Here is a 22,034-nt window from a genome sequence, read left to right on the forward strand (position 1 = left end):
TCACTCCTATAAGTTCATTTAAAAACACTTGCCAAGACAAGACCATAGCTCTACACTGACACTTGCTCTAAAAAAGGTTCCCCCTCTTTTTCTATTTCTCTTTTACCAAGAACCTATAAGTAGAAAGTAACATACTATCTTTGTTCCTGAACTTGTTACTACTTTACTGGATGAGAGTGGAATGGGTGGGAGTGGGTGCATTCCTTTTGACTTGGCTAAATCTCCCTTATAAGGGGAAGTCCATTGTATATAGATAGTATATGCAAAAGTCTTTTATTTTTATATCAGATAATTTTATAGGACTATTTCCTAAGTGCTATTTATACATCAATCAACCAGAAACAGAAGGATTTAAACTTGGTGCCAACCTTGTCTCACAGGCACGATACCACCATGCCCCCTCATGATCTCGTGCACAGTTAGTAGTAGGATGGGCATCAAAGTCATTGTCTATTGTGCTGAAACGCTGTCCAACCTGATAACTTAGGGAGTCACCTGAAATCATGGTGGAGATTAATTTGGGGAAATAATGAGTGAAAGAATAACTTGTGTAATTTGATATAAAACAAGATATAAAAGAAAGGCATACTTTTATGTGGACTTTCAGTTCAGAGAGGATTATCTCTTTACCCCTCATATTCAAATTCACTCATAGCCATCACCTTTATCTGGAGGTTAAGGCAATTCACACACCACCACCAGTTGCTTACAATGCCACAACCAGTTGCATTGCTTTTTTCCTTGAAGACAATATTGTGCTGAATGTGACACTAAGAAGAAGATCCCTATACTAGGAAGTACATACATATACCAAAGGGTTTTTCCCCCATACATGGGAGGTAGCCAAAAGAAAAAGGCATAGAAACCACTCCTACCCATTTCATCCCCTACATACTCCACTCCCCTCCACTCTTTTCCTTCCCTCTTATCTTGGCACCTCCTGGATGATGGGTCATCCCTGCATCCTGTCCACTGCCCTGGGTCAGAAGCTATGTTGCAAGACACAGCACATCCACAGCAAGGCCGCTTCATTAATTCGGGGACCCCCCCCCTCTCCGTCCCCTCATGTAGGAAAGGAGAAGACGGGGAGAAATCCCTTTGGGCTGTGTCAATTTTTTTCTCATACATACTCCCTCACTCCCCATCCCCCACCCACTCCTCCTCATGCATCACAGCATCATCCATACACAATCCTTCTATATTCACCCCTATCTTCTGTCCTCTCCCATACATGAAGAATGACATTTGTTACATTTGATGAATGTGTGAATAGTTTATTGGTTTTATACATCTTGGGTGTATGTATGTTCTTGAGTTGGTTTCTATGTCTCCAGTTATTAGGAGGAAATGTGAAAAAAAAGGGGGGTGCTGATCTAGGGACCAGGATCAAGCCCCATGGTGCTGAACCTTCTTGTAGAGATGGAGTTGTGTCCACTTGTGTAGAATCATTGTTGAAATTGATAAAGCTATATTAACATCTCCATGAACTCATCTTCATTTCCTTGGTGGAAAGGCCACAGGCTGGACATCACAAATTAGTTGGAGAAACTTTCAATTTATTAAGATCAATGAAAGTGGTCTTTGACTACATGGATGAAGAAATGGTTAAGAAAATATTAATTGCATTGATAAAACCAAAATTGGAGTATGCTGCAACACTATGAACACCTAGTACTAAAAAGAATATAAAGAAATTAGAAAGAATTCAAAGAGCAATGACAAAGATGGCACCAACACTCTCCAAATTGACATACAAACAAAGATTGGACAAACTCGAACTACCAACCCTGGAACAAAGAAGAGGAAGAGGGGACCTACTAACCATCTACAGAATTGTGAAAGGGATGGAAGTCCTTGATAGAGATGACTTACTAAAGTGGGATAGGAGAAAAGCAAGAGGAGACGAAAAGAAACTTAAAAAGGATAGTTACAGAAGCGACCTGAAAAAAATAGCTTCCCACACAGAGTGATAGATATCTGGAACAAACTGAATGAGCAGACAGTGAGTGCAAAATCTATACAAGAATTTAAGATCAAACTGGGTGCTGAAAGATACAAAAGCAGGTCATTACGAGCATAGCTCTCTCTCCCCGTAAAATACAACTAGGTAAAATACATTTCCAGGAAGAGGGAAACTTCATGAAAATGAAATTCCAAGTATTTTACATGGAAATGTAAATAAGGATTTCAGTGAATTAAATGATTCCTACCTGCATCGCCACTGTATTCACCAAGCATTTTAAGAGAGTAGCCCTCCTCCTCAGATCCAATGGCAAAAGCAGCATATTTGGCATACCCTTCCTGTTGATCAAAGTCAGCAAGATCCACTCGAAGTTCTGAGACCTACATAGGGAATACAAAGGATGTTTTACAGTGTCTCATGTGAAAAATCATATATGCTCAAATTATGTATAGTAATTAACTATACAACAGTTTTTAAGAAAACCTAATCAAAGATATGGAGTGACACATAGTTCTGTAGACATAGTACTCATCTGAAAAAAGAAATTAGACCCAAATAACTTCAGATCACCTCAGTGCACATGTAGATTGACAATATGTTAAAAAAAAGCATAATTTGAAATGCTCTAGGTAAGAGTATGCAGTGATAGTGAGACCCCACAGTGAAAGAACATAGGAAAAATTGTAAGAATACAAAGAACCATAGTTAAGACATTCTTCAGCTAAGCAGAAAAGTCAAATAAAAAAAATATTAATAAATCATTTAAAGAAGAGATAGGGATGACATGATTTCTGTGTTCAGATCTATGAAAGCAGTAACACTTTGGATATTTATGTATTTACATAGTTACAATACATTGTAAGAATAGTAGTCATATTGCATTGTATTTACCTAATTGTAGTATACAGGAAAAGGAGTAATGCTCATTGGGTCCCATCTTGCTTCAAATTCACACACAGTTCCAACATAATATATATTCTTTATTTCCAGGGATGTGTTATGTCGCCCTAGCTGTTCAATTTATACATGGATGGGGTGGTGCGAGTGGTGAATGCAAGGGTAGTGGGTCAGGTATTGGAGATGGTTAAAGAAAATGGAGAAAAGTGGGAGATAAGCCAGTTGCTGTTTGCTGATGACACTGCATTTGTAGCAGGATCAGAGGAGGGATTGAGGAAGTTATTAACAGGGTTTGGGAAGGTGTGCAAAAGAAGGAAGTTGAAGATAAATGTGGGTAAAAGTAAGGTGATGAGATGTACAAGGGGAGAAAATTGCAGCAGACTGGAAGTGAGTATTAAGGGAGAGAGACTGGAGAAAGTGGGTAGTTTTAGATACTTGGGTGTGAATGTGGCAGGAAAGGGAGGAGTGGAGGTGGAGGTAGAATGTAGATTGAGAGAAGCGAGTAAATGCCTTGGTGAATTAAAAAGTGTAATGAGAAATAGACATTTGGGAATGGAGGCTAAGAGGAGATTGTATAAAGGAGTGATTGTGCAGACAGCACTGTACAGGGCAGAAACATGGAACATAAGAGAGGAAGAGAGAAGGAGTTTGAATGTGTTTGAGATGAAATGTCTGAGAAGTATGATAGGGGTTACTAGGCTAGATAGAGTGAGAAATGAGGAGGTGAGGAGGAGAACGGGGTTGGAAAGGGAGTTGGGAGATAAGGTTGATGAAAGAGTATTGGGATGGTTGGACACATGGAAAGAATGAATGAAGAAAGACTAGTAAAAGAAGTGTGGAAGGCAGAGGTGGAAGGAGTGAACATGAGGGGGCATCCTAGGATGAGATGGATGGATGGGGTAAAATGGGCATTGGGAAGGAGGGGAATGTCTGTTGAAGAAGAACGGGAGAGGATAGAAGGTAGGGGTGAATGGAGAACTGTATTTCTTCACATCCTTTTGACATGTGGTCTTTCGTAATTTACTCCTATGACCAGTCCCTCCCATCTTCAATCAGGTCTCTTCTGTCAATGCTGTATTCATATCACATCACTCTCTTCGATCTTTCAAAGTTGGCAGACCCAATACTTTTAGTCTTTCCTCATATGGTTTTACTTGCTGGGGACCAATTTGGTTGCTGCCTTTTGTATTCTCTCAGTCTTGCTTATATCCTTCACTGTGTGGGGACCATACTACTGACATATATTCCAGTCTTGGATATATCAGGGTCTCAATTTTTTTTTTTTTTTTTATCATCTCTGCAGTAGTCCGTATGTCTTCCCACAATCTTACTGATATGTCTGTCAGGTGCCAGGTTGTCTGTTATCAAGACTCCCAAGTCTCTTTTGCTTTTGTAGTGGGTTCACTTCCCAAGGAATAGTTTAAAGATGGCCTTTTTCCGCTATTGCCCATTTCCAGTATTTTGCATTGTTTGGTATTGAATTTCATTTCTCATTCTTGGCTCCATGCAAAAATAGTGTGTTCATTATGTAGTAATCTACCATCCTCCTGGTTTTTCATGTTTCTCACGATTTTTGCATCATGACATCATTGCCATGACCATCTACATACACCACTGTTTGTAGGCTATCACTGCTAAGTATCATTAAAATTCTTACAGTTTTCTCTAAGCCTACGAAAGCATAAAATTTCAGCAGTCAGTACCCTATACAGGAAACATACAAGTAAATGACTTTCAAATGTAGTATCAATTAACTCAACAGGTGAAGAGAAAATCATAATGAGCTTAGTTGCATCGCTCAATACAACTCCTAATAGCTCATGCTGAACATAGCATAAATATATATGAATTTACATGATTCCAAAAAGAAATATAACTCACATGGTGATTGGTAAGGTAATAGATCTTCTCATTTCCCATCCAGAATTCTCCAGCTAAATTACCAAATCCATATTTGTATTCCTTCCACTCCCGCAAGAAATCAACAGTTCCATCCTCTCTTCTCTGGATGACCTGTCAACAAAATGATAATCTTTATCTCAACTTAGATTATTTCAGCTTGGATAAGTTCATTTATATAATACTGTATGTATTCGTATATATTTCTTTTTATTGGACTCTCCTTGTTACCTTCCATTGTATATGAAACTCGGAAATACAGGACTTGTTTGAAATTAAAGGTGTCAGCACACCATGTATTCTTATTTAAAGTTTATGCTATACATACCGTCCAACCACCTCCGTCAGTTTTCATGTCACAGTAAACAAAGAAAGGTGTGGGTGAACTAAGGGGATGGATCCTGTATACACCAGATTTATTTTCTCCAGATTTTTTAACAGCCCAGCAGTCTTCTGGGTCTGTTGAAGAAATAGTTCTCAGTTGAAATATTCAGAAAGTCATGAAAAAAAGGAAAATAGGGGATATATGTAAACCCATCATTCAGTTAAATGGACAAAAAAGATGAAGATTGGGTCAATGAATTGATCAAATTCAGCATATTAATTGGAATTCAATATATTTACCAAGAATTGTGAAAATAGGTTCTTGATAAGCTATGAATGTATAGTGTGGTACTCTGAAATTGATTCTGAATCATTGGATTTTGTCCATCTTCTCTGAAATCTGTTAAATGGGGATCTGTTATCATGGGCTGAGTTTATGGTTATTACAAATATAGAAATGTCTATGTATATAGCATGAGCAAATTAAACTTAATTGTATTAAAAATACACTTAAGGGAATTGCAAACCTTTTTTCCTACGTCCTCGCTGTGGTGCTTGCTGCTGTAGTAAAAGTGGTGTCATCATTTCAAAAGGTGACATTGAGGGCTTCATGTCCAATAGACTAGTGTGGAGGTATTGCTTTGTCACAAGGTCATCACTCACTTGGTGCAGGTAACTGGGGAATAGCATTAACTTCATAAAGTATGTGTACTTTACCAAAATTGTAATTGAGTGTTTTATCTTGTTTATTTTTATTTGATTATTGGTGTCAGAATCCGTTTTTGTGGCACTTGTTTCAGTATAGTTGTCATGGCACTATTGTACACTGGTCCCATGCAATTTGACCTATCATCTCCAGTCTTCCGCCCTTCACCCTTACATTTATCTCTCATACCACAACCCTGATGCGACCCCACCTTCACACCAAATCACGCACTCTCACCATTCCCAAACCTAAGACAAGCTCAACTACTCATGTAGAAGCTTTTGATTGCCCTTAACAGCTTTTCCCCTATCCCATATATGTGCAATATCTCCCATAATGCCTTGATGACTCTGTCATACGTCTTTTCTACATCCACTTGCCCTCTGCTTTTCCTATTCCTCTTTGTTCCTCATGTAATCCTCTCAGTTAACACCTCATATGCTTTTCCAACTATACTCAACAAACTGGTCCCTGTAAAAGTACTTCATTTACATTTGTCCCCTTTTTCATTGTAAAGCAGAACTTTACAAGTACATTCTCCTCCCTTATGCACATATTAAACAACCTCACTAGCCAGCCCACTGTAACCACATGTAGCTTGGAATGGAAGAGTCAATGTGGGGGTAGATTATAGAGTAAGGGAAGCAAGTAAGTGTCTTAGGAGAATAAAAAGTGTCATTAGAAGTATATATCTGGGGATGAATGCAGTGAGAACACTGTACAAAAGGATTCATTGTGCTCATGACATTGGATAAAGAAAAATTTGAAATATCAAGGTGTAAAGAAAAGTCTGAATATGTTTAAGTTGTATGATAGGTGTCATGAGGATGGATAGAGTGAGAGAATAGGTTAGTCAAAGAGTAGAGGTGGAGAGAGGGCTGGGATGATCCAAGAATCTGGGATGATTTAGTGATCAGAGCCCTCAGATCTGACCTCCCTCCAATCACCACCCAACCACGATACACCCCAGTTGGCCACAGACACACATACACCAGTAATGAGAGAGCAAAATGGAAAGCTTTCACTGAAGAGACAGAACAACAATTTGAGACACTGAACAGTACACTGATTACAGACATAGATGCTGCTGTGCACACATTCAGTACAACCGTACAGAATGCAGACAAGAAATATATCCCAGAGGCAACAGAAAATCACACAACCCAAATTTCACATCAGAAATTCAAGGCCTCGTCAGACAATACAACACACAAAAACACAATACCTCCACACCTATCCCTGAGAACATAACTACACCAAATGCAAACACTAAACAGTGAGATCAACAACAAAATACACAAACAAAAAAAAGGCAAACTTTTGTCAACACATTTAACAACGAAACAAACACCAACATACTGTACAAGATACTCAACAGCATTTCACTATCCAACAGTAACACAACACACTCTCACACAGCAATAACCACAACAACAGTCATCTTACCCTCAAACATACAATAAGCATACACATTCATAAATAATTTTGCACAGACAAGTCATCTCACCTCTCACCCTGACAACTGATGCATCATTCAACATAAGAAGGACTTCCCCATAGACCCAGACCACACTCCATAGACAGCTAGAAGTATATAATCCGTAACTTCAAGCACTCATCCACCTGTGGCCCTGACAACATAAGTAACATCCACCTAAAACACCTTGGACCACATAGCATACACACAGTCACCAACATTGCAAACTACAGCTATTCACACAACACTTTACCTAACATGGAAGCATGGGCACAATCCCCAAACCCAACAAAGACCCAATAGTTCCAACATCACACCACCCAATCACACTTCTCAGTACACCCTCCAAAGTCATAGAAGGCCTCATACTGCAACTCATCACCCTACCCCCTTGCTGAATCACAGCACAGTTTTAGACCACTACACTCCACAAACATTCTTCTGATAAAGCTCTCACAGAAAGTTTTTGATGGTATAAGTTAAGGTAAGCACCCACACAAAAAGCTTCTCATAATACTAGATATTAGTAAAGCTTTCAATGCCATCCCCCCTCAATCTCATAAACAAAATATGTAACACAAACATGCACAATAATACCAAAAGATGGTTGTCCAATTATCTGGCAGATAGAAATGCCCATGTGTCATATAATGCCCATTCATCACAAACCAAAACTTTAAGAATGGAGTGCCATGGGGCTCAGTTCTATCCTCCACACTCCTTAATCTATACATACGCAATATACCCACATCTGACACCTCAGACATACAAATCTCTTCTTATGCAGATAGCATATTAATGTAATGTAGACAAAGGTGCAGAAATACTACAACCGTACCTTGACACACTCAACACCTGGTTCAGTACAAATAGACTCAAAATGGCCCCAACCAAATCCACAGCCACACTTCTCACCAACTGGACAGCAGAACATAAATAGGAGCCAAATGCAAAGTACTGGAAAGGGGCAGTAGTTACAAAAGACCATCCTTAAACTATTCCTTGGGAAGTGAACTCATTACAAAAGCAAGTGAGGAGAAAGATTTAGGAGTGTTGAGAAAAGACAACCTGTCACATGACAGACATATCAGTAAGATAGTGGGAGAGATATATGGACTACTGCAGAAAATCAAAGTGGCATTTCACTATATGGATGAAGAGATAGTAAAAAAACTCATTGAAACCTTGATCTGTCCATGTTTGATATATTTGCAAGATTGCAAAAATACAAAGGGCAGCTACCAAACTGGTCCCCAGCCTGGGAGATAAACCATATAAGGAAAGACTAAAAGCACTGGGTCTGACAACTATGAAAGATCAAGGAGAAAGAGGTGACATGATTACAGTATTCAGAAAAGATCTGATTAAAGATGGCAGGGCTTTAAGAGGTCATGTTTAAAGGATGTGAAGAAATCCAGTTTTCAATATAGATGGATAAATACATGGAATAGCCTAGGAAATTATATAACCCAAGCTCATACAAGACACAAGTTCAAATCTATATATGAGTATTAGAAATCAAGGATATAGATTAAGTTGGAATCATACATGAATTTGAGGCTAGGTAGGATAAATGATTAGAGAATAGGAGACTAAACCCTATGAGCATTTCTCCTTTTCCTGTATACTACAAGTAGGTAAATATATACCATGCCTCATTATCAACAACTCTCTCACACCACATACACCCAAGATTCTTGGTGTAACATACAATACATCCATGTTATTCAAACAACACATCACAAACATAAGGACTAAATGCATTTAAGTCAATTGCAGGAACAACATTTGGACAAAACAAACTACCAATACAATATACAAACAATGCATACACTCACTAATGAATTATGCAAGCCCTGCAAGGACCCCTAATTTCACTAAGACACACTACAATACCCTACAGACCATACAAAACAAAGCCCTAAAGACAATTACAGGCTGCACAAATAGAACACTAACAGACCATTTACACCATGAAACAAAAGCCCTCAAAGTCACCTTGACATGATAGACACACAAATGCTTGCTGCAGCCTCCACAAACACAGCACAGCCACTAAATAATATAGCAGAATAATCACACATGCCAAGAAACATCAAAACAACACCCAAATACCTATATCACATACAAATATTCTCTTCTCTTCCACCACAAACACCAGACACCAACCTCCAGAAGCATACCCATAATGACAACTCATTGCTCCATCAACAAACTGAAAGACAATATATTGCTGCATGCCAGACCCCCTGATATCCATCCTTCTAAATCCTCTCCCCTGAAAGGACAGAGTCCACCTGGCCAGACTACAGTGTGGCCACCATCCAGCCCTTCTAAGCTACCAGAAGAGGTCGGATGACCACATTGCAGATAAATGTCCAGGATGCAACACTTCACTCCATATTATATGACATTACGAAAGACTGCATTGTACACAATCACATATGCCAACAACACAATATACACTCTATAAAGGATTTGTGGGAAAACCCTGTTCTAGCTGTGGTATTCCTTAGGGAGACAGGATTGCTTGCCCAGACAGATTAGGGAACAGCAACAAGAACTGTAACAAGGTAGGTTTCAAGTATTTCCTCTTGAGGTATTCTCAAATTGTATGGAATCAGATGTAGAGCATAAGGGAAGGAAAAAATGCAAAATCTTTACATACATTTGTATCTTTCAGTATAGCATTGCACTCCTGTTGTTCTTCCAGAGTTGAATAGTGGGTTATAATACAGTCTGCCTAGACTAAGAAGGAAAAGATCTAATGGTATTAGAATATTGGATTGCAAGAAGCGGGATACACACATTCCCTTTGAGAAAAAAAAAATAATAATGAAGCTCAGTGTAAGAAAATTGAGACAAATAGTTTTGTCTGAATTATTATTTAAAGTATTTACTAGTTTAAATTGAACCAAGTATAGCCTCTTTGTTTAAAAAATTAAAATTGCAATTATTGCCTGACTAAATATATTTGAAAACTTGTAGGTACATACTTTGTGGAGTTGGTGAGGATGGTAATGTTATGGCCCATCTCCTTCAATTCGTCCTTAAGTGATGTTGTCATTCCCTTAAGATTTTGCAAATTAGACATCATCTGTTGAATCTTAACCAGACTATTTCTACTGGCCACACCTGTGTCACCTGTAAAAGATTGTAGCTAGATTGTAGGGAAATAATTTGTTAGACCCCAAAATGTACATGTATTTACCTACTTCTAGTATACAGGGTTGGAGTTCTGCACATGGGGTACCATCTCTTTGCCTTTACTCATCATATTGCCTTAGGTTCATTTATAGTGTTGGCATGGATTATATTTCTGTCCAGCTTGTTCCATAAGTCTACAAATCTATGTTGAAAACTATACTTCCAAACATCTTTCAAACAAGTTTGTGTTTTCAATATTTTACTATGACCTCTTGTTGAGTTTCCATTCCATGCCAGCAAATTCTCCCTGTCTATTTTTTCTATACCTTCCTCTGATCTGAATATCATTCTCATATTATCTCGTTTACTTTCACAATATAGGAAAATAATATTTTTTCTGTATTTCCTCCTATGTCTTGTTATTCAATCAATCTATTGCTCCAGGTCTCTCTTGCAGGAGATCCACAGCTTGCAGTGGCTATGGCCACTGGGCAGGTCAGTAAGTCACTCAGGGAAGAAACACTGTGTTGTTGTTGAGGGATTGTTAAAGAGGGGCATTTAAGATGAAGTGTCCTGTGTGGTGGTTTCATTTAAGGCAGTTTGATTCTGTGGCTAGGTCTATTTTGTATTGATAGTTTTAATGCTGGATGATGTCTGGAATGCAAACATGCCATTGTGGTCCTTACTTCCTTTGGGAGGGATTTTTCTGTGGGGCTGATGTCTCTTCTCCCTGTCAAGCAAGGAAGGGAGAAGGTGGGGGATGGGGGGGAGTGTGGAGTAGTTGTGTGTGGGTGATATTTTGATGCAGCCCAAAGGGATTTCTCCCCATCTTCTCTATTTTCTACATGATGGTTGCTGTTAAGTGAAGTGGCCTTGCTGTGGATGTCCTGTGTTTTGCTGCATTACTTAGGTCCAGGTGGTAGGCAGGAGACAGGGATAGTCCTTCATCCATGAGGAGCTAAGATGAAAGGGAAACAAGAGTGGTGGAATGGGTAGAAGTGGGTGCATGCTTTTGACTTGGCTACCTTTATTGTAAACAGGGAGAAGCCCTTGGTATATAGATAGATAAAATAGCTGATGTCCTAGAGTTATTAATGGAGTATTGAGTAGAGTATGGTAGTATATCTTGGAGAGTTTGTTTAGAAATCTGAGTGTGAATGTGTTTGTGTGGAAGTATTGTGTGGTACTCATGGTATATATATATATATATTTGTTTCTATATTTGAGTAATATATATATATATATATATATATACATATATCTTTTTCATGTACTCATATACATACTGAATAAAGTCTGGGAATGGAGTCAGAAGTGGGAAGTGGACTTCAACATTAAGAAATGCAATATAATGGAAGTTGGAAAAAGTAAAAAAAGAATATTAGGACAGTATAAAATCGGTCTGCTCCCAGACCCTCTTATGCCTTTACTTTTTCTTATGCCTTTTCCTTTTTGGCTACCTCCCTTGTAAGGGGGAAAAAGCCTTGGTATATGTATGTATGTATAAAATCGGTGTAAAGGAAGTAAACAAAGTTGGTTCTGAAAAGGACCTAGGAGTAATCATCACCAAAGACATGTCCTCAGACAAGCAGATAAACAAAATAGTCAGAGAAACCTACAATTTGTTAAGATCAATAAAGGTGGCTTTTAATTACTTGATGAGGAAATGGTAAAGAAAATGCTAGTCACACTGATAAGACCAAGATTGGAGTATCCAGCAACACTATGGACACTCAATACAAAAAAGAATATAAGGAAAATAGAAAGAATCCAAAGAGCAATGACGAAGATGGCCCCAACACTTTCAAAACTGACATATGAGCAAAGATTGTCTAAACTGGAACTATCAACCCTGGGACAAAGAAGAGAAAGAGGTGATCTGTTGGCGATTTACAGAATTATGAAAGGCATGGAAGTCCTTGATAGAGAAGACATAGAATTGGGATAGAAAACAACAACAACAACAACAAAAAACAAGGGGGCATGAAAAGAAACTCGGAAAGGACATTTATAGAAGAGATCTGAAAAAAAAACAGCTTTCCATATAGAGTGGTGGATGTCAGGAACAAATTGGACTAAATGATAGTGCATGCAAACACCATACATGAGTTTAAGAACAAACTAGATGTTGCAAGATGCAAAGATGGGTCACTACAAGCATAGCTTCCCTTCCCATAGAATACAACTAGGTAACTACAACTAGGTAATCATATTTACCTAGTTGTATTTTGCGGGAGTGAGAGCTACGCTCGTGGTGTCCCGCCTTTGTATCTCGCATTGTCTAGTTTGCTTTTAAACTCATGAATGGTTTTTGAGCACACTATTTCCTTGTCCAGTTTGTTCCAAGTGTCTACCACTCTATGTGGAAAACTGTTTTTCTTCAGATCTCTTCTGTAGCTACGTTTTTTTATTTTCTTTCCATGTCCTCTTGTGCTTCTCCTGTCCCAGTTTAACAAGTCCTCTCTATCAAGTATTTCTGTGCCTTTCATGATTCTGTAGATGGTCAGTAGGTCACCTCTTTCTCTTCTTTGCTCCAGAGTCGGTAACTCCAGTTTACCCAATCTCTCCTGATATGACAAGTTTGCGAGTGCAGGTGCTATTTTTGTTGCTGCTCTCTGGATTCTTTCTAATTTCTTTATATATATATATATATATATATATATCGACTGTATATATATATATATATATATATATATATATATATATATATATATATATATATATATATATATATATATATATATATATATATATGTATGTAAATATTTATATATATATGTGTATTTACCTAGTATTTTATGGGAAGGGGAACTATGCTCGTGGTGTCCCGTCTTCACATCTCATTTTATCTAGACTATTTTTAAATTCATGTATTGTTTTTGCATACACCACTTTCTCATCTAACTTGTTCCAACTGTCTATTACTCTGTGAGGAAAGCTGTTCTTTTTCAGATCTCTTCTATAGCTGTCTTTCTTGATTTTCTTTCCGTGTCCTCTTGTATTTCTATCATCCCATTTTATTAGATCCTCTCTATCAATAATTTCTATGCCTTTCATGATTCTGTAAATAGCTATCAAATCTCCTCTCTTCTTTGCTCTAGTGTCTGTAGCTCAAGTTTTGCTAGTCTCTCTTCATATGATAGTTTTGAGAGTGTTGGTGCCAGTTTTGTAATTGCTCTTTGTATTCTTTCAAGTTTTTTTATACATTTTTTTGTACTTGGTGACCACATCGTTGCTGCATATTCCAATCTTGGTCTTATCAGAGTGATTAGTATTTTCTTCACCATTTCTTCATCCAGGTATGTAAATGCAACTTTGATTGTTCTTATTAAATTATAAGTTTCTCCAAAAATCTTATTTGTTTCTCAGGTGACATATTATTCATAACAATGACTCCCAGGTCCTTCTCATTTTCAACTTTTTTTATTCTTTCTTCTCCCAATTTATATGATCCTATTATTCTGTTTTTGCTTTTTCCAAATTCCATTATACTACACTTTTTAGTATTGAACTCCATCTCCCACTTCCTACTCCATTCCCATACTTTATTTAGATCACTCTGTAGTGACTCACAATCTTCTTCCGTGTTCACTTTTTTTAATAGTTTTGCATCATCTGCAAAGAAGCTCATATAACTTTCAATTTCTTCATCCATATCATTAATATATATAGCAAACATTATTGGGGCCAAAATTGTTCCTTGTGGAACACCACTTATTACTTCATCCCAATTTGAGTGTCTCTTATCACTACTCTCATTTTTCTTTCTTGCAAAAAGTCTATCCATTTAAGCAGTTTGCCCTGTATTCCTCCTTCAGTTTCTAATTTCTTAAGCAACTTCTTATGTGGTACTTTGTCAAAAGCTTTTTTTTAGGTCTAGAAATGCACAATCAGCCCAGCCATCTCTTTCTTGTATTATATCTATTAGCCTTGGATAGAAACATATTAAATTGGTAACACATGATCGTCCTTGTCTGAATCCAAATTGCCTTGGATTTAGCACGTTGTTTTTTTCTAAATATTTTACCCATCTACTTTTGACAATTCTTTTGCAAATTTTTGCTATTGTACTTGTTAAAGAGACTGGTCTATAGTTAGTAGGGTCTTCTTTGTTTCCCCCTTTATATATAGGTACAGGAGTCCCTCAAATAACACGGGGGTTAGGTTCCTGAAATTACCGCGTATGACCAAATCCGCGTATGTTGACTTTCCATATGAAATACCGAGAACCGTATGTAGGTGTATGTGTAAGTGTGTGTGTGTGTGTGTGTGTATGTGTGTGTGTGCGCGTGTATGTGGTGTATGTATGTGGCGCTTGTGGCGTATGTTGTTTGTGCGTATATACATGTGAATTTATGTGGCGTATATGCATGTGTATGTGGCGTATATATATATGTGTGTGTATGTGGCATATACACATTGTGTGTGTATGTGGCATATGTATATGTGTGTATGTGGCGTATGTATGTGTGTGTGGCGTGTGTGTGTATGTGGCGTATGTATGTGTGTGTGTGTATGTGTCTGTGTTCACATGCACAAGTAAGCATGTACGTGCGTGTGTCTGTGTTCGTATTTGTGTGTACACGTACGCGCATTCACAACATACACTGGTTGTCTAACACGTGTCTACGTGTGCGTGTCTACACTTGTGTAAGCGTGTATGTGTCTGTTTTTGATCTCCCTAACCCAAACCACCACCGCCAGTAACAACAAGAACCTCCTAAGAGTTAAGACACGACAAGCGCAGTCATTATCAGACTTATTAGTTGTGTTCCAAACGAAAGAAACATTACACTTCAACAGGTTAGGGTGGTAAAATTTCACGATAGCACGCCGCATGTGGTGGAAGTGGCAAGCTAAAGCTTGTTGGCTACCCCCCTACCACCCCCTACTCCCCCTCTCCTCCCCTCCCTCCCTCCTGCATCAGTACCCGGAAGTTGACACGTAACCGCAGGCAGCCACCCACGGCTATCCCCTCGCCCCACACCCTTGTTTGAGCAGTTCCCAGTGTACATAATGACCGCATTATATGAGGATCGACTGTATATGGTAAAATAGAAAGCAGTCACTACAAATGTTTGCGATGTTGCCGCATGTGTACGTATGCGTGCTCGACTCGGCGCGAATTTTAAAACGGTTCTCTACATTTGAGATGGTTTTGAAATATAATCCGCGTATGATTGAATCAGTGTTATTCGAATCAGTGTTATTTGAGGGACTCCTGTACTATATTTACTTTTTTCCAATATTTTGGAACTTTTCCTTCGTTCAAGGAACTGTTTATTATGCTATGTATTTTGTCTGCCAGTTCTTTCCTGCATTCTTTCAAAATCCAGTTTGCTATTTCATCTGGTCCATGCAATTTTCTGACATCAAGATTACTCAAGTGTTTCATTATTTCATTCTTTGTTACTTCTATTTCTTTCATAGGGGGGACTTTCTCTTTCCATTCGATCTCTTCAGGTTGTATGTTCTCCCTTGTAAACACTGATTTAAAATGCTTGTTCATAATTTCTGCCATTTCTATTTCCTCTGTGTATTCAACTCCTTCTAGTCTTAATTTCTCCAAATCTTTTGTTTTTCAGTTCGTTGTTTACAAATCTGTAAAATAATTTTGGTTGATCTTTACATTTTTCTATGACATCTTTTTCATATTTTCTCTTTTCCTCTCTGCACACTTGTACATATTCATTTCTATAACAAGTATATATTTTCCATTTTTCAGGTCTTTTGTCTTTCTTCCATTTGGTCCAAGCTTTATCTCTTTTGTCTTTTAACTCCCTACAACTTTTGTTGTACCAGCACTTTACATATTCTTTTTCTTGTTTTTGTCTTGGGACATACTTTTCCACTCCTTTTTTATAATTTTTTGTCAAAATATTCCATTTCTCTTCCACTGTTGTTTCTTCTTTGTATATTCTTTCCCAGTTTTCTTTTTGAAAGAATTCTCTTATTTTATCAAAGTTTGTTTTTTCATACATCATTCTTCCTTTTCTATATTGTTCATTTCTTTTCATGTATTTTTCCTCATTTAGTTCCAGTTCAATCAATATGTGGTCACTTTTACTTATTGGTGTCTTATATTCAATCTTTTCCACTATTCTAGGTTCAGATGTGATTATTAGGTCTAGTCTCGATGATTCTTCTTCATTTCTATACCTAGTGTTCTCCTGTATCCACTGTGTCATTGTATGGTCAATAATCATCTCGAGTAGAACATTTCCCCATGAGCTGTCTCCACCCTTTACTGTCATCTCTTCCCAGCAGACTTCTTTGCAATTAAAGTCGCCCATCCTAACTATTCTTCCTCCCTCTTCCATTATCTTATTTAATGTTATCCTTGTGTCCTCTAACATACTTTTATGTTCACTCTCTTCCCACGAGGCTGTTTTTGGAGGCACATAATTTATCACAAACTTTTTGCTCTTCTTATCTCTGTCTTCCACTTCGATCATAATCATCTCTACTGTATTCTTTCCATATGTGACACACCTCACGTTTATATCCTTCTTAGTCAGGAACATAACTCCACCCCCTTGTTTTGTCTCTCTGTTTCTAATCCAATAATTATATGCATCATGTCCTACACTGTTGGGTGGTAGTGGACCTTTTAATTTCGTTTCTACAATTCCCATTATGTCCGGTTCTTTTTCCTTCAGATAATCATTCAGCTCATTCAATCCTGTTATTAATCCATCTATATTTGTGTAAGACACTTTTAGTTTTCTGCCACTTCCATTGTATTCTCTGTTTCCCTTTTGTTTTTCTCTAGTATGTCGTATTTCCTTACTTTCATATTCACTACTCTCCAATAGAATTTCTCTTTTTCTGACTCTGTTCTGTTCTCGTTTTTTTTTTTTTTTTAGCTTCTTGTCTTTTCATTTTTTCCTCCTCTCTTTCCTCTTTATTCATTTCTCTTTTTATCCATACCTTTTTATATTGTTCACTTGTTGCTAGTTTCCCTGTTTTTGCTAAGATATTCTCTGCCGTCGTTTGTGACCTGAATTTAATCTTAATTGGTCTGGTCTTATCTGTACTATACTTTCCGAGACTATACATCTCTTCAATTTGTTTCATGATTTCAGGTTCATCTTCCTGAACTAATTCTAGTAAACTGCTTACTTTTTCTTTTTCCTCATTGATTCTTGTGGTTCTATTTAGGTTATATTTCTCTTCCATTCCTAATATAATTATACATTTCTTTTTATCTGTTAAGTCTCTTAGGTAAAATGAGAGTGGAGAATAGGTGGAGAAAGAGGAAAAGGACAGAAGGTAGGGAGGTACTTAGAGTGAACTGCTTAAATGAGGAAAAAAAGGAGAGTGAGTTTAAGAAAAAACTGAAAGAGGAGTGGGAGGGAGTAAAGGATAGAGTAGAACTAGGGGTGGAGGAGGAATGGGGATGGTTCAAGGAGGGAGTCATAAGGTGTACAAAGATGGTGTGCGGAACAAGGAGGGTGGGAGGAAAAAGAAGGAAGGGTAGTGAGTGGTGGGATGAGGAAGCAAAGAAATGTGTAGAAGAAAAGAAGCAGGCATTCATAGATTGGCTGCAAATTAGGACGAGGGAATCGTATGAGAGGTACAAAGTAAAGAGAAAGGAAGCTAAGCACAAGATAAAGGAAGCAAAGAGGAGAGCAGATGTGAAATGGGGTAAGAGTATGACAGAAAATTTTGAAAGCAATAAATAGATGTTTTGGAAGGAATTTAAAAAAGAAAAAGGAGGCAAATCAAGTAGAGAAGAAAAGGTAAAAGGTGCAGATGGAGAGATGATAATGGAAGAGAAGGCAGTGAGAGGAAGGTGGGCAGAGTATTTTAGGGAGTTGCTAAATGTGAAGGAGGATAGGGAGGGAAAGGTAGTCGCAGTGGGAAGCACTAAGAAAATGACCGTGATGAGTGAGAAAAATGGAGGAGAAATAGGGAAGGATGAAGTAAAAGCAGCTGTTAAGATGATGAGAGCAGGTAAGGCACCTGGTCTGGATGGATGCCATGCAGAATGTCTGAAGAAAGGAGGTACAATGATGGTGGACTGGCTGGTGAGGTTGTTTAATGTTTGTTTGAGAGAGGGTAGAGTGCTGGAGGACTGGAGGAGTGCCTGTATAGTTCCACTTTACAAGGGAAAGGGGGACAAGTGTGAGTGTAGTAGTTTCAGAGGGATCAGCTTGTTGAGTGTAGTTGGGAAGGCATATGGGAGGATCTTGATTGAGAGGATTAGGAGAGGAACAGAGGGAGTAATTGGTGAGGAACAGTGTGGGTTTAGGACAGGTAGGGGTTGTGTAGATCAAATCTTTGTGGTAAGACAGATATGTGAGAAAGCTATAGGAAAAGGTAAGGATGTTTTTTGGGCTTTTATGGATCTGGAAAAGGCTTATGACAGGGTAGATAGGAAGGCACTGTGGGAGGTACTGCAGATATATGGGATAGGAGGAAAGCTGTTGAGAGCAGTCAAGAGTTTTTACGAGAGTAGTAGAGCTTGTGTTAGGATTAGAAATGGAGAGTGAATGGTTTGAGGTAAAGGTGGGACTTCGTCAGGGATGTGTTATGTCGCCCTGGCTGTTCAATCTTTACATGGATGGGGTGGTGCGAGAGGTGAATGCAAGGGTAGTGGGTCAGGGGTTGGAGATGATTAAAGAAAATGGAGAAAAGTGGGATGTGAGCCAGCTGTTGTTTGCTGACGACACTGCGCTTGTAGCAGGATCGGAGGAGGGATTGAGGAAGTTAGTGACAGAGTTTGAGAAGATGTGTGAAAGAAGGAAGCTGAAGATAAATGTGGGTAAAAGTAAGGTGATGAGATGTACAAGGGGAGAGAGTGACAGCAGACTGGAAGTGAGTATTAAGGGAGAGAGACTGGAGAAAGTGGGTAGTTTTAGATACTTGGGTGCGAATGTGGCAGGAAAGGGAGGAGTGGAGGTGGAGGTAGAATGTAGATTGAGAGAAGCGAGTAAATGCCTTGGTGGATTGAAAAGTGTAATGAGAAATAGACATCTGGGAATGGATGCTAAGAGGAGGTTATATGAAGGAGTGATTGTACCAACAGCATTGTATGGGGCAGAAACATGGAACATGAGAGAGGAAGAGAGAAGGAGTTTGAATGTGTTTGAGATGAAATGTCTGAGAAGTATGATAGGGGTTACTAGGCTAGATAGAGTAAGAAATGAGGAGGTGAGGAGGAGAACAGGGGTGGAAAGGGAACTGGGAGATAGGGTTGATGAAATGGTATTAGGATGGTTTGGACACAAGGAAAGAATGAGTGAAGAAAGATTAGTAAAAAAGTATGGAAGGCAGAGGTGGAAGGAGTGAATATGAGGGGGCGTCCTAGGATGAGATGAATGGAATGGAAAGGGGCATTACAAAAGAGAGGAATGTCTGTTGAGGAAGGATGAGAGAGGACAGAAGATAGGGGTGAATGGAGAGGGGTTGTGTCTAGATGATGCTATGATGCATGAGGGGGAGTTGGTGGGGGGTGGGGGGGAGGTATGTGTGAGAAGCAAATTGACGCAGCCCGAAGGGATTTCTCCCCGTCTTCTCCTTTTCTGCATGAGGGGACGGAGAGGGGGGTCACCAAATCTATGAAGTGGCCTTGCTGTGGATGCGCTGTGTCATGCGACACTGCTTCTGACCCAGGGCAGTGGACAGGATGCAGGGATGACCCATCATCCAGGAGGTGCCAAGATAAGATGGAGGGAGGAGGGTGGACAGGAGTGGAATATATAGGAAATGGAATGGGTGGGAGTGGTTTCCATGCCATTTTCTTTGTGGCTACCCCCCATGTAGGGGGAAAGAGCCTTTGGTATATGTATGTATGTAAGTCTCTTACTATATTCTCCCTCTGTCTCATCACTTTAATAACTGAGTCTTCAGTTTGTTCTTTCATTTGTTGTTTTATTATGTCAGTAAATGCAACTTTACTGTTTTCTTAGATTTTTTTTTCCAACCCTGTGCTTCTTTTGCTATGGCCTCTTTATTGTCTTTATTATTCCTCTTTAATTCCTCATTCTCATCTTTTACTTCTTTTAACTGTCTTTTTATTTCTTCTATTTCTTTAGTTAAGTTTTTGTTCACCTTCTCTAGTTCTTCCAATTTTTCAACTCTCTTGGCAATCTTTGCTATGTTACCAAACCTACTTTCCCAATGTTTGGTAATTTTTTCAAGTTTTTCCTCTAGTCTTGCTAATCGGGGGAGGTTGGTATCCCCCCCCCCCTCATTAAATCCCTAGAAATTATTATTTTCTCCTTCCATTGTGCTGCGCTTATCTATATTTCTAATCTTTACATTTTTGTTAGTCCCTTCGTCTCCAAAATCATCCTCGGTCCTTCTCTTGTTTACAAGACGCCTGGCCTCCTGTACCAAGTCCTCCCCTTCCTCATTTCCTTCCGTTTTTCTCAGTAATCCCTCCCCTTCTCCTTTTTTATCACCTTCCCACTACACCATGAGCTTTCCCCTTCCCTATAAATACAATAATGTACTTCCTTGACGTTGAGATCCACGTAGATTTCGCTTTTTCTTTGGAACTCCAATCTTCGCTGTCCATCTGACGAAAGTGTGTGTGTGTGTGTGTGTGTATAGACAAGGAAAACTACTGTATAAGGGTCTTCAAGGGCAAGCACACTGGATATCTTTAACCACTTAAGTATGATGCAAAGTCTATTGTGCAGCATCAGCTACCATATGTAATTTGCATCGCATTACTCGCATTATAAAATATCAAGTCACTGCTGTATTACTCATTCTCTTTTACTCAGAGTAATAATAAACACAGTAAACATGATCAAACTAGTTCACAGAATCTGGGGTAACTCACGTAGACCTACTAAAAAATGTATATAATCAAGACTCATACACCAGCATCCTCGTGTACCCACTTGTGCCTCATGATGCCTACATTGGCATCATCATACCAAAGTGGTTAATAAAGACATCCAGTTGGGGGACTTCATAAAAGATTGAATGACATCATCATGAAAAATCTGTGAGTGATTGCAATTGATGATCTAAATGAGTGGGTAGAATGGTGTGATATAGTTTCAGCAGTCATTTGACAGTGAGCTTAATGACCATAAGAGTAGAACAGTGGATATCATTGTAGTGAAAATTTTAAGAATATATCAATTTACCTCTTTTTGTGTAGTGACACAGGGCTTTATACTAATGCCACATTATTTTACTAAAATTTAGGATGATGTACCTGTATAAGACCCACAGTTTGTGGTTTTTGCCTAATATGTAGAATTTTCTTTTGGACTTGACCCAAAAAAAAAAAGAAAAAGAAAAAAAAAAAGCAGTTTTGCAGCAGTAATTACCATCTGTTTGTCTCGGTAGTTTAGAATCAAGGAAAGTTTTCAGCTGAACATGTTTGCCTCCCAATTCTCTCATATCAGATTTGAGACTGTCCATGATGTTTTTGATGGACTGTAATTCAAAATCAGTGGCTTCCATGCGATGACGGACAATATTGCTGAGTTCCAAAAAGTTAGCCTTCCTTTCCTCTGCATGTAGTTCAATCTTTGTTAATCTGGGATCAAGGAAAATATACTGATGTAGAATGATAGAAATATTCTTATAGTAGATACATAAGATTCAGTCTTAGAATTAACATTTGAAAGAAATTATTGTTGGTAATTTTGTGG

At 38.4% G+C, this 22,034-nt stretch overlaps 2 protein-coding genes across 4 annotated transcripts in view; one reads left to right on the top strand and one right to left on the bottom strand.

The window, feature by feature from the left end:
• LOC143028507 (mitogen-activated protein kinase kinase kinase 4-like) overlaps positions 1-22,034 on the top strand; it is a gene marked incomplete in the record, with an annotated part of 107,785 nt that overhangs the window by 46,042 nt on the left and 39,709 nt on the right.
• LOC143028506 (angiopoietin-4-like) overlaps positions 1-22,034 on the bottom strand; it is a 35,911-nt gene that overhangs the window by 3,323 nt on the left and 10,554 nt on the right. For all 3 annotated transcript variants that reach the window (XM_076190700.1, XM_076190701.1, XM_076190702.1), the window contains exons 5-11: positions 21,708-21,919; positions 10,263-10,410; positions 5,611-5,759; positions 5,088-5,218; positions 4,742-4,873; positions 2,211-2,343; positions 369-495 (exon numbers count right to left, since the gene is read on the bottom strand). In XM_076190700.1, the coding sequence (XP_076046815.1) occupies positions 369-495; positions 2,211-2,343; positions 4,742-4,873; positions 5,088-5,218; positions 5,611-5,759; positions 10,263-10,410; positions 21,708-21,919 (1,032 nt within the window). The remainder of the gene's footprint in view (positions 1-368; positions 496-2,210; positions 2,344-4,741; positions 4,874-5,087; positions 5,219-5,610; positions 5,760-10,262; positions 10,411-21,707; positions 21,920-22,034) is intronic.

The sequence above is a fragment of the Oratosquilla oratoria genome, chromosome 9 (assembly GCF_046742065.1).
Source record: "Oratosquilla oratoria isolate Oo_2021 chromosome 9, ASM4674206v1, whole genome shotgun sequence".
Lineage (NCBI taxonomy): Eukaryota > Metazoa > Arthropoda > Malacostraca > Stomatopoda > Squillidae > Oratosquilla > Oratosquilla oratoria.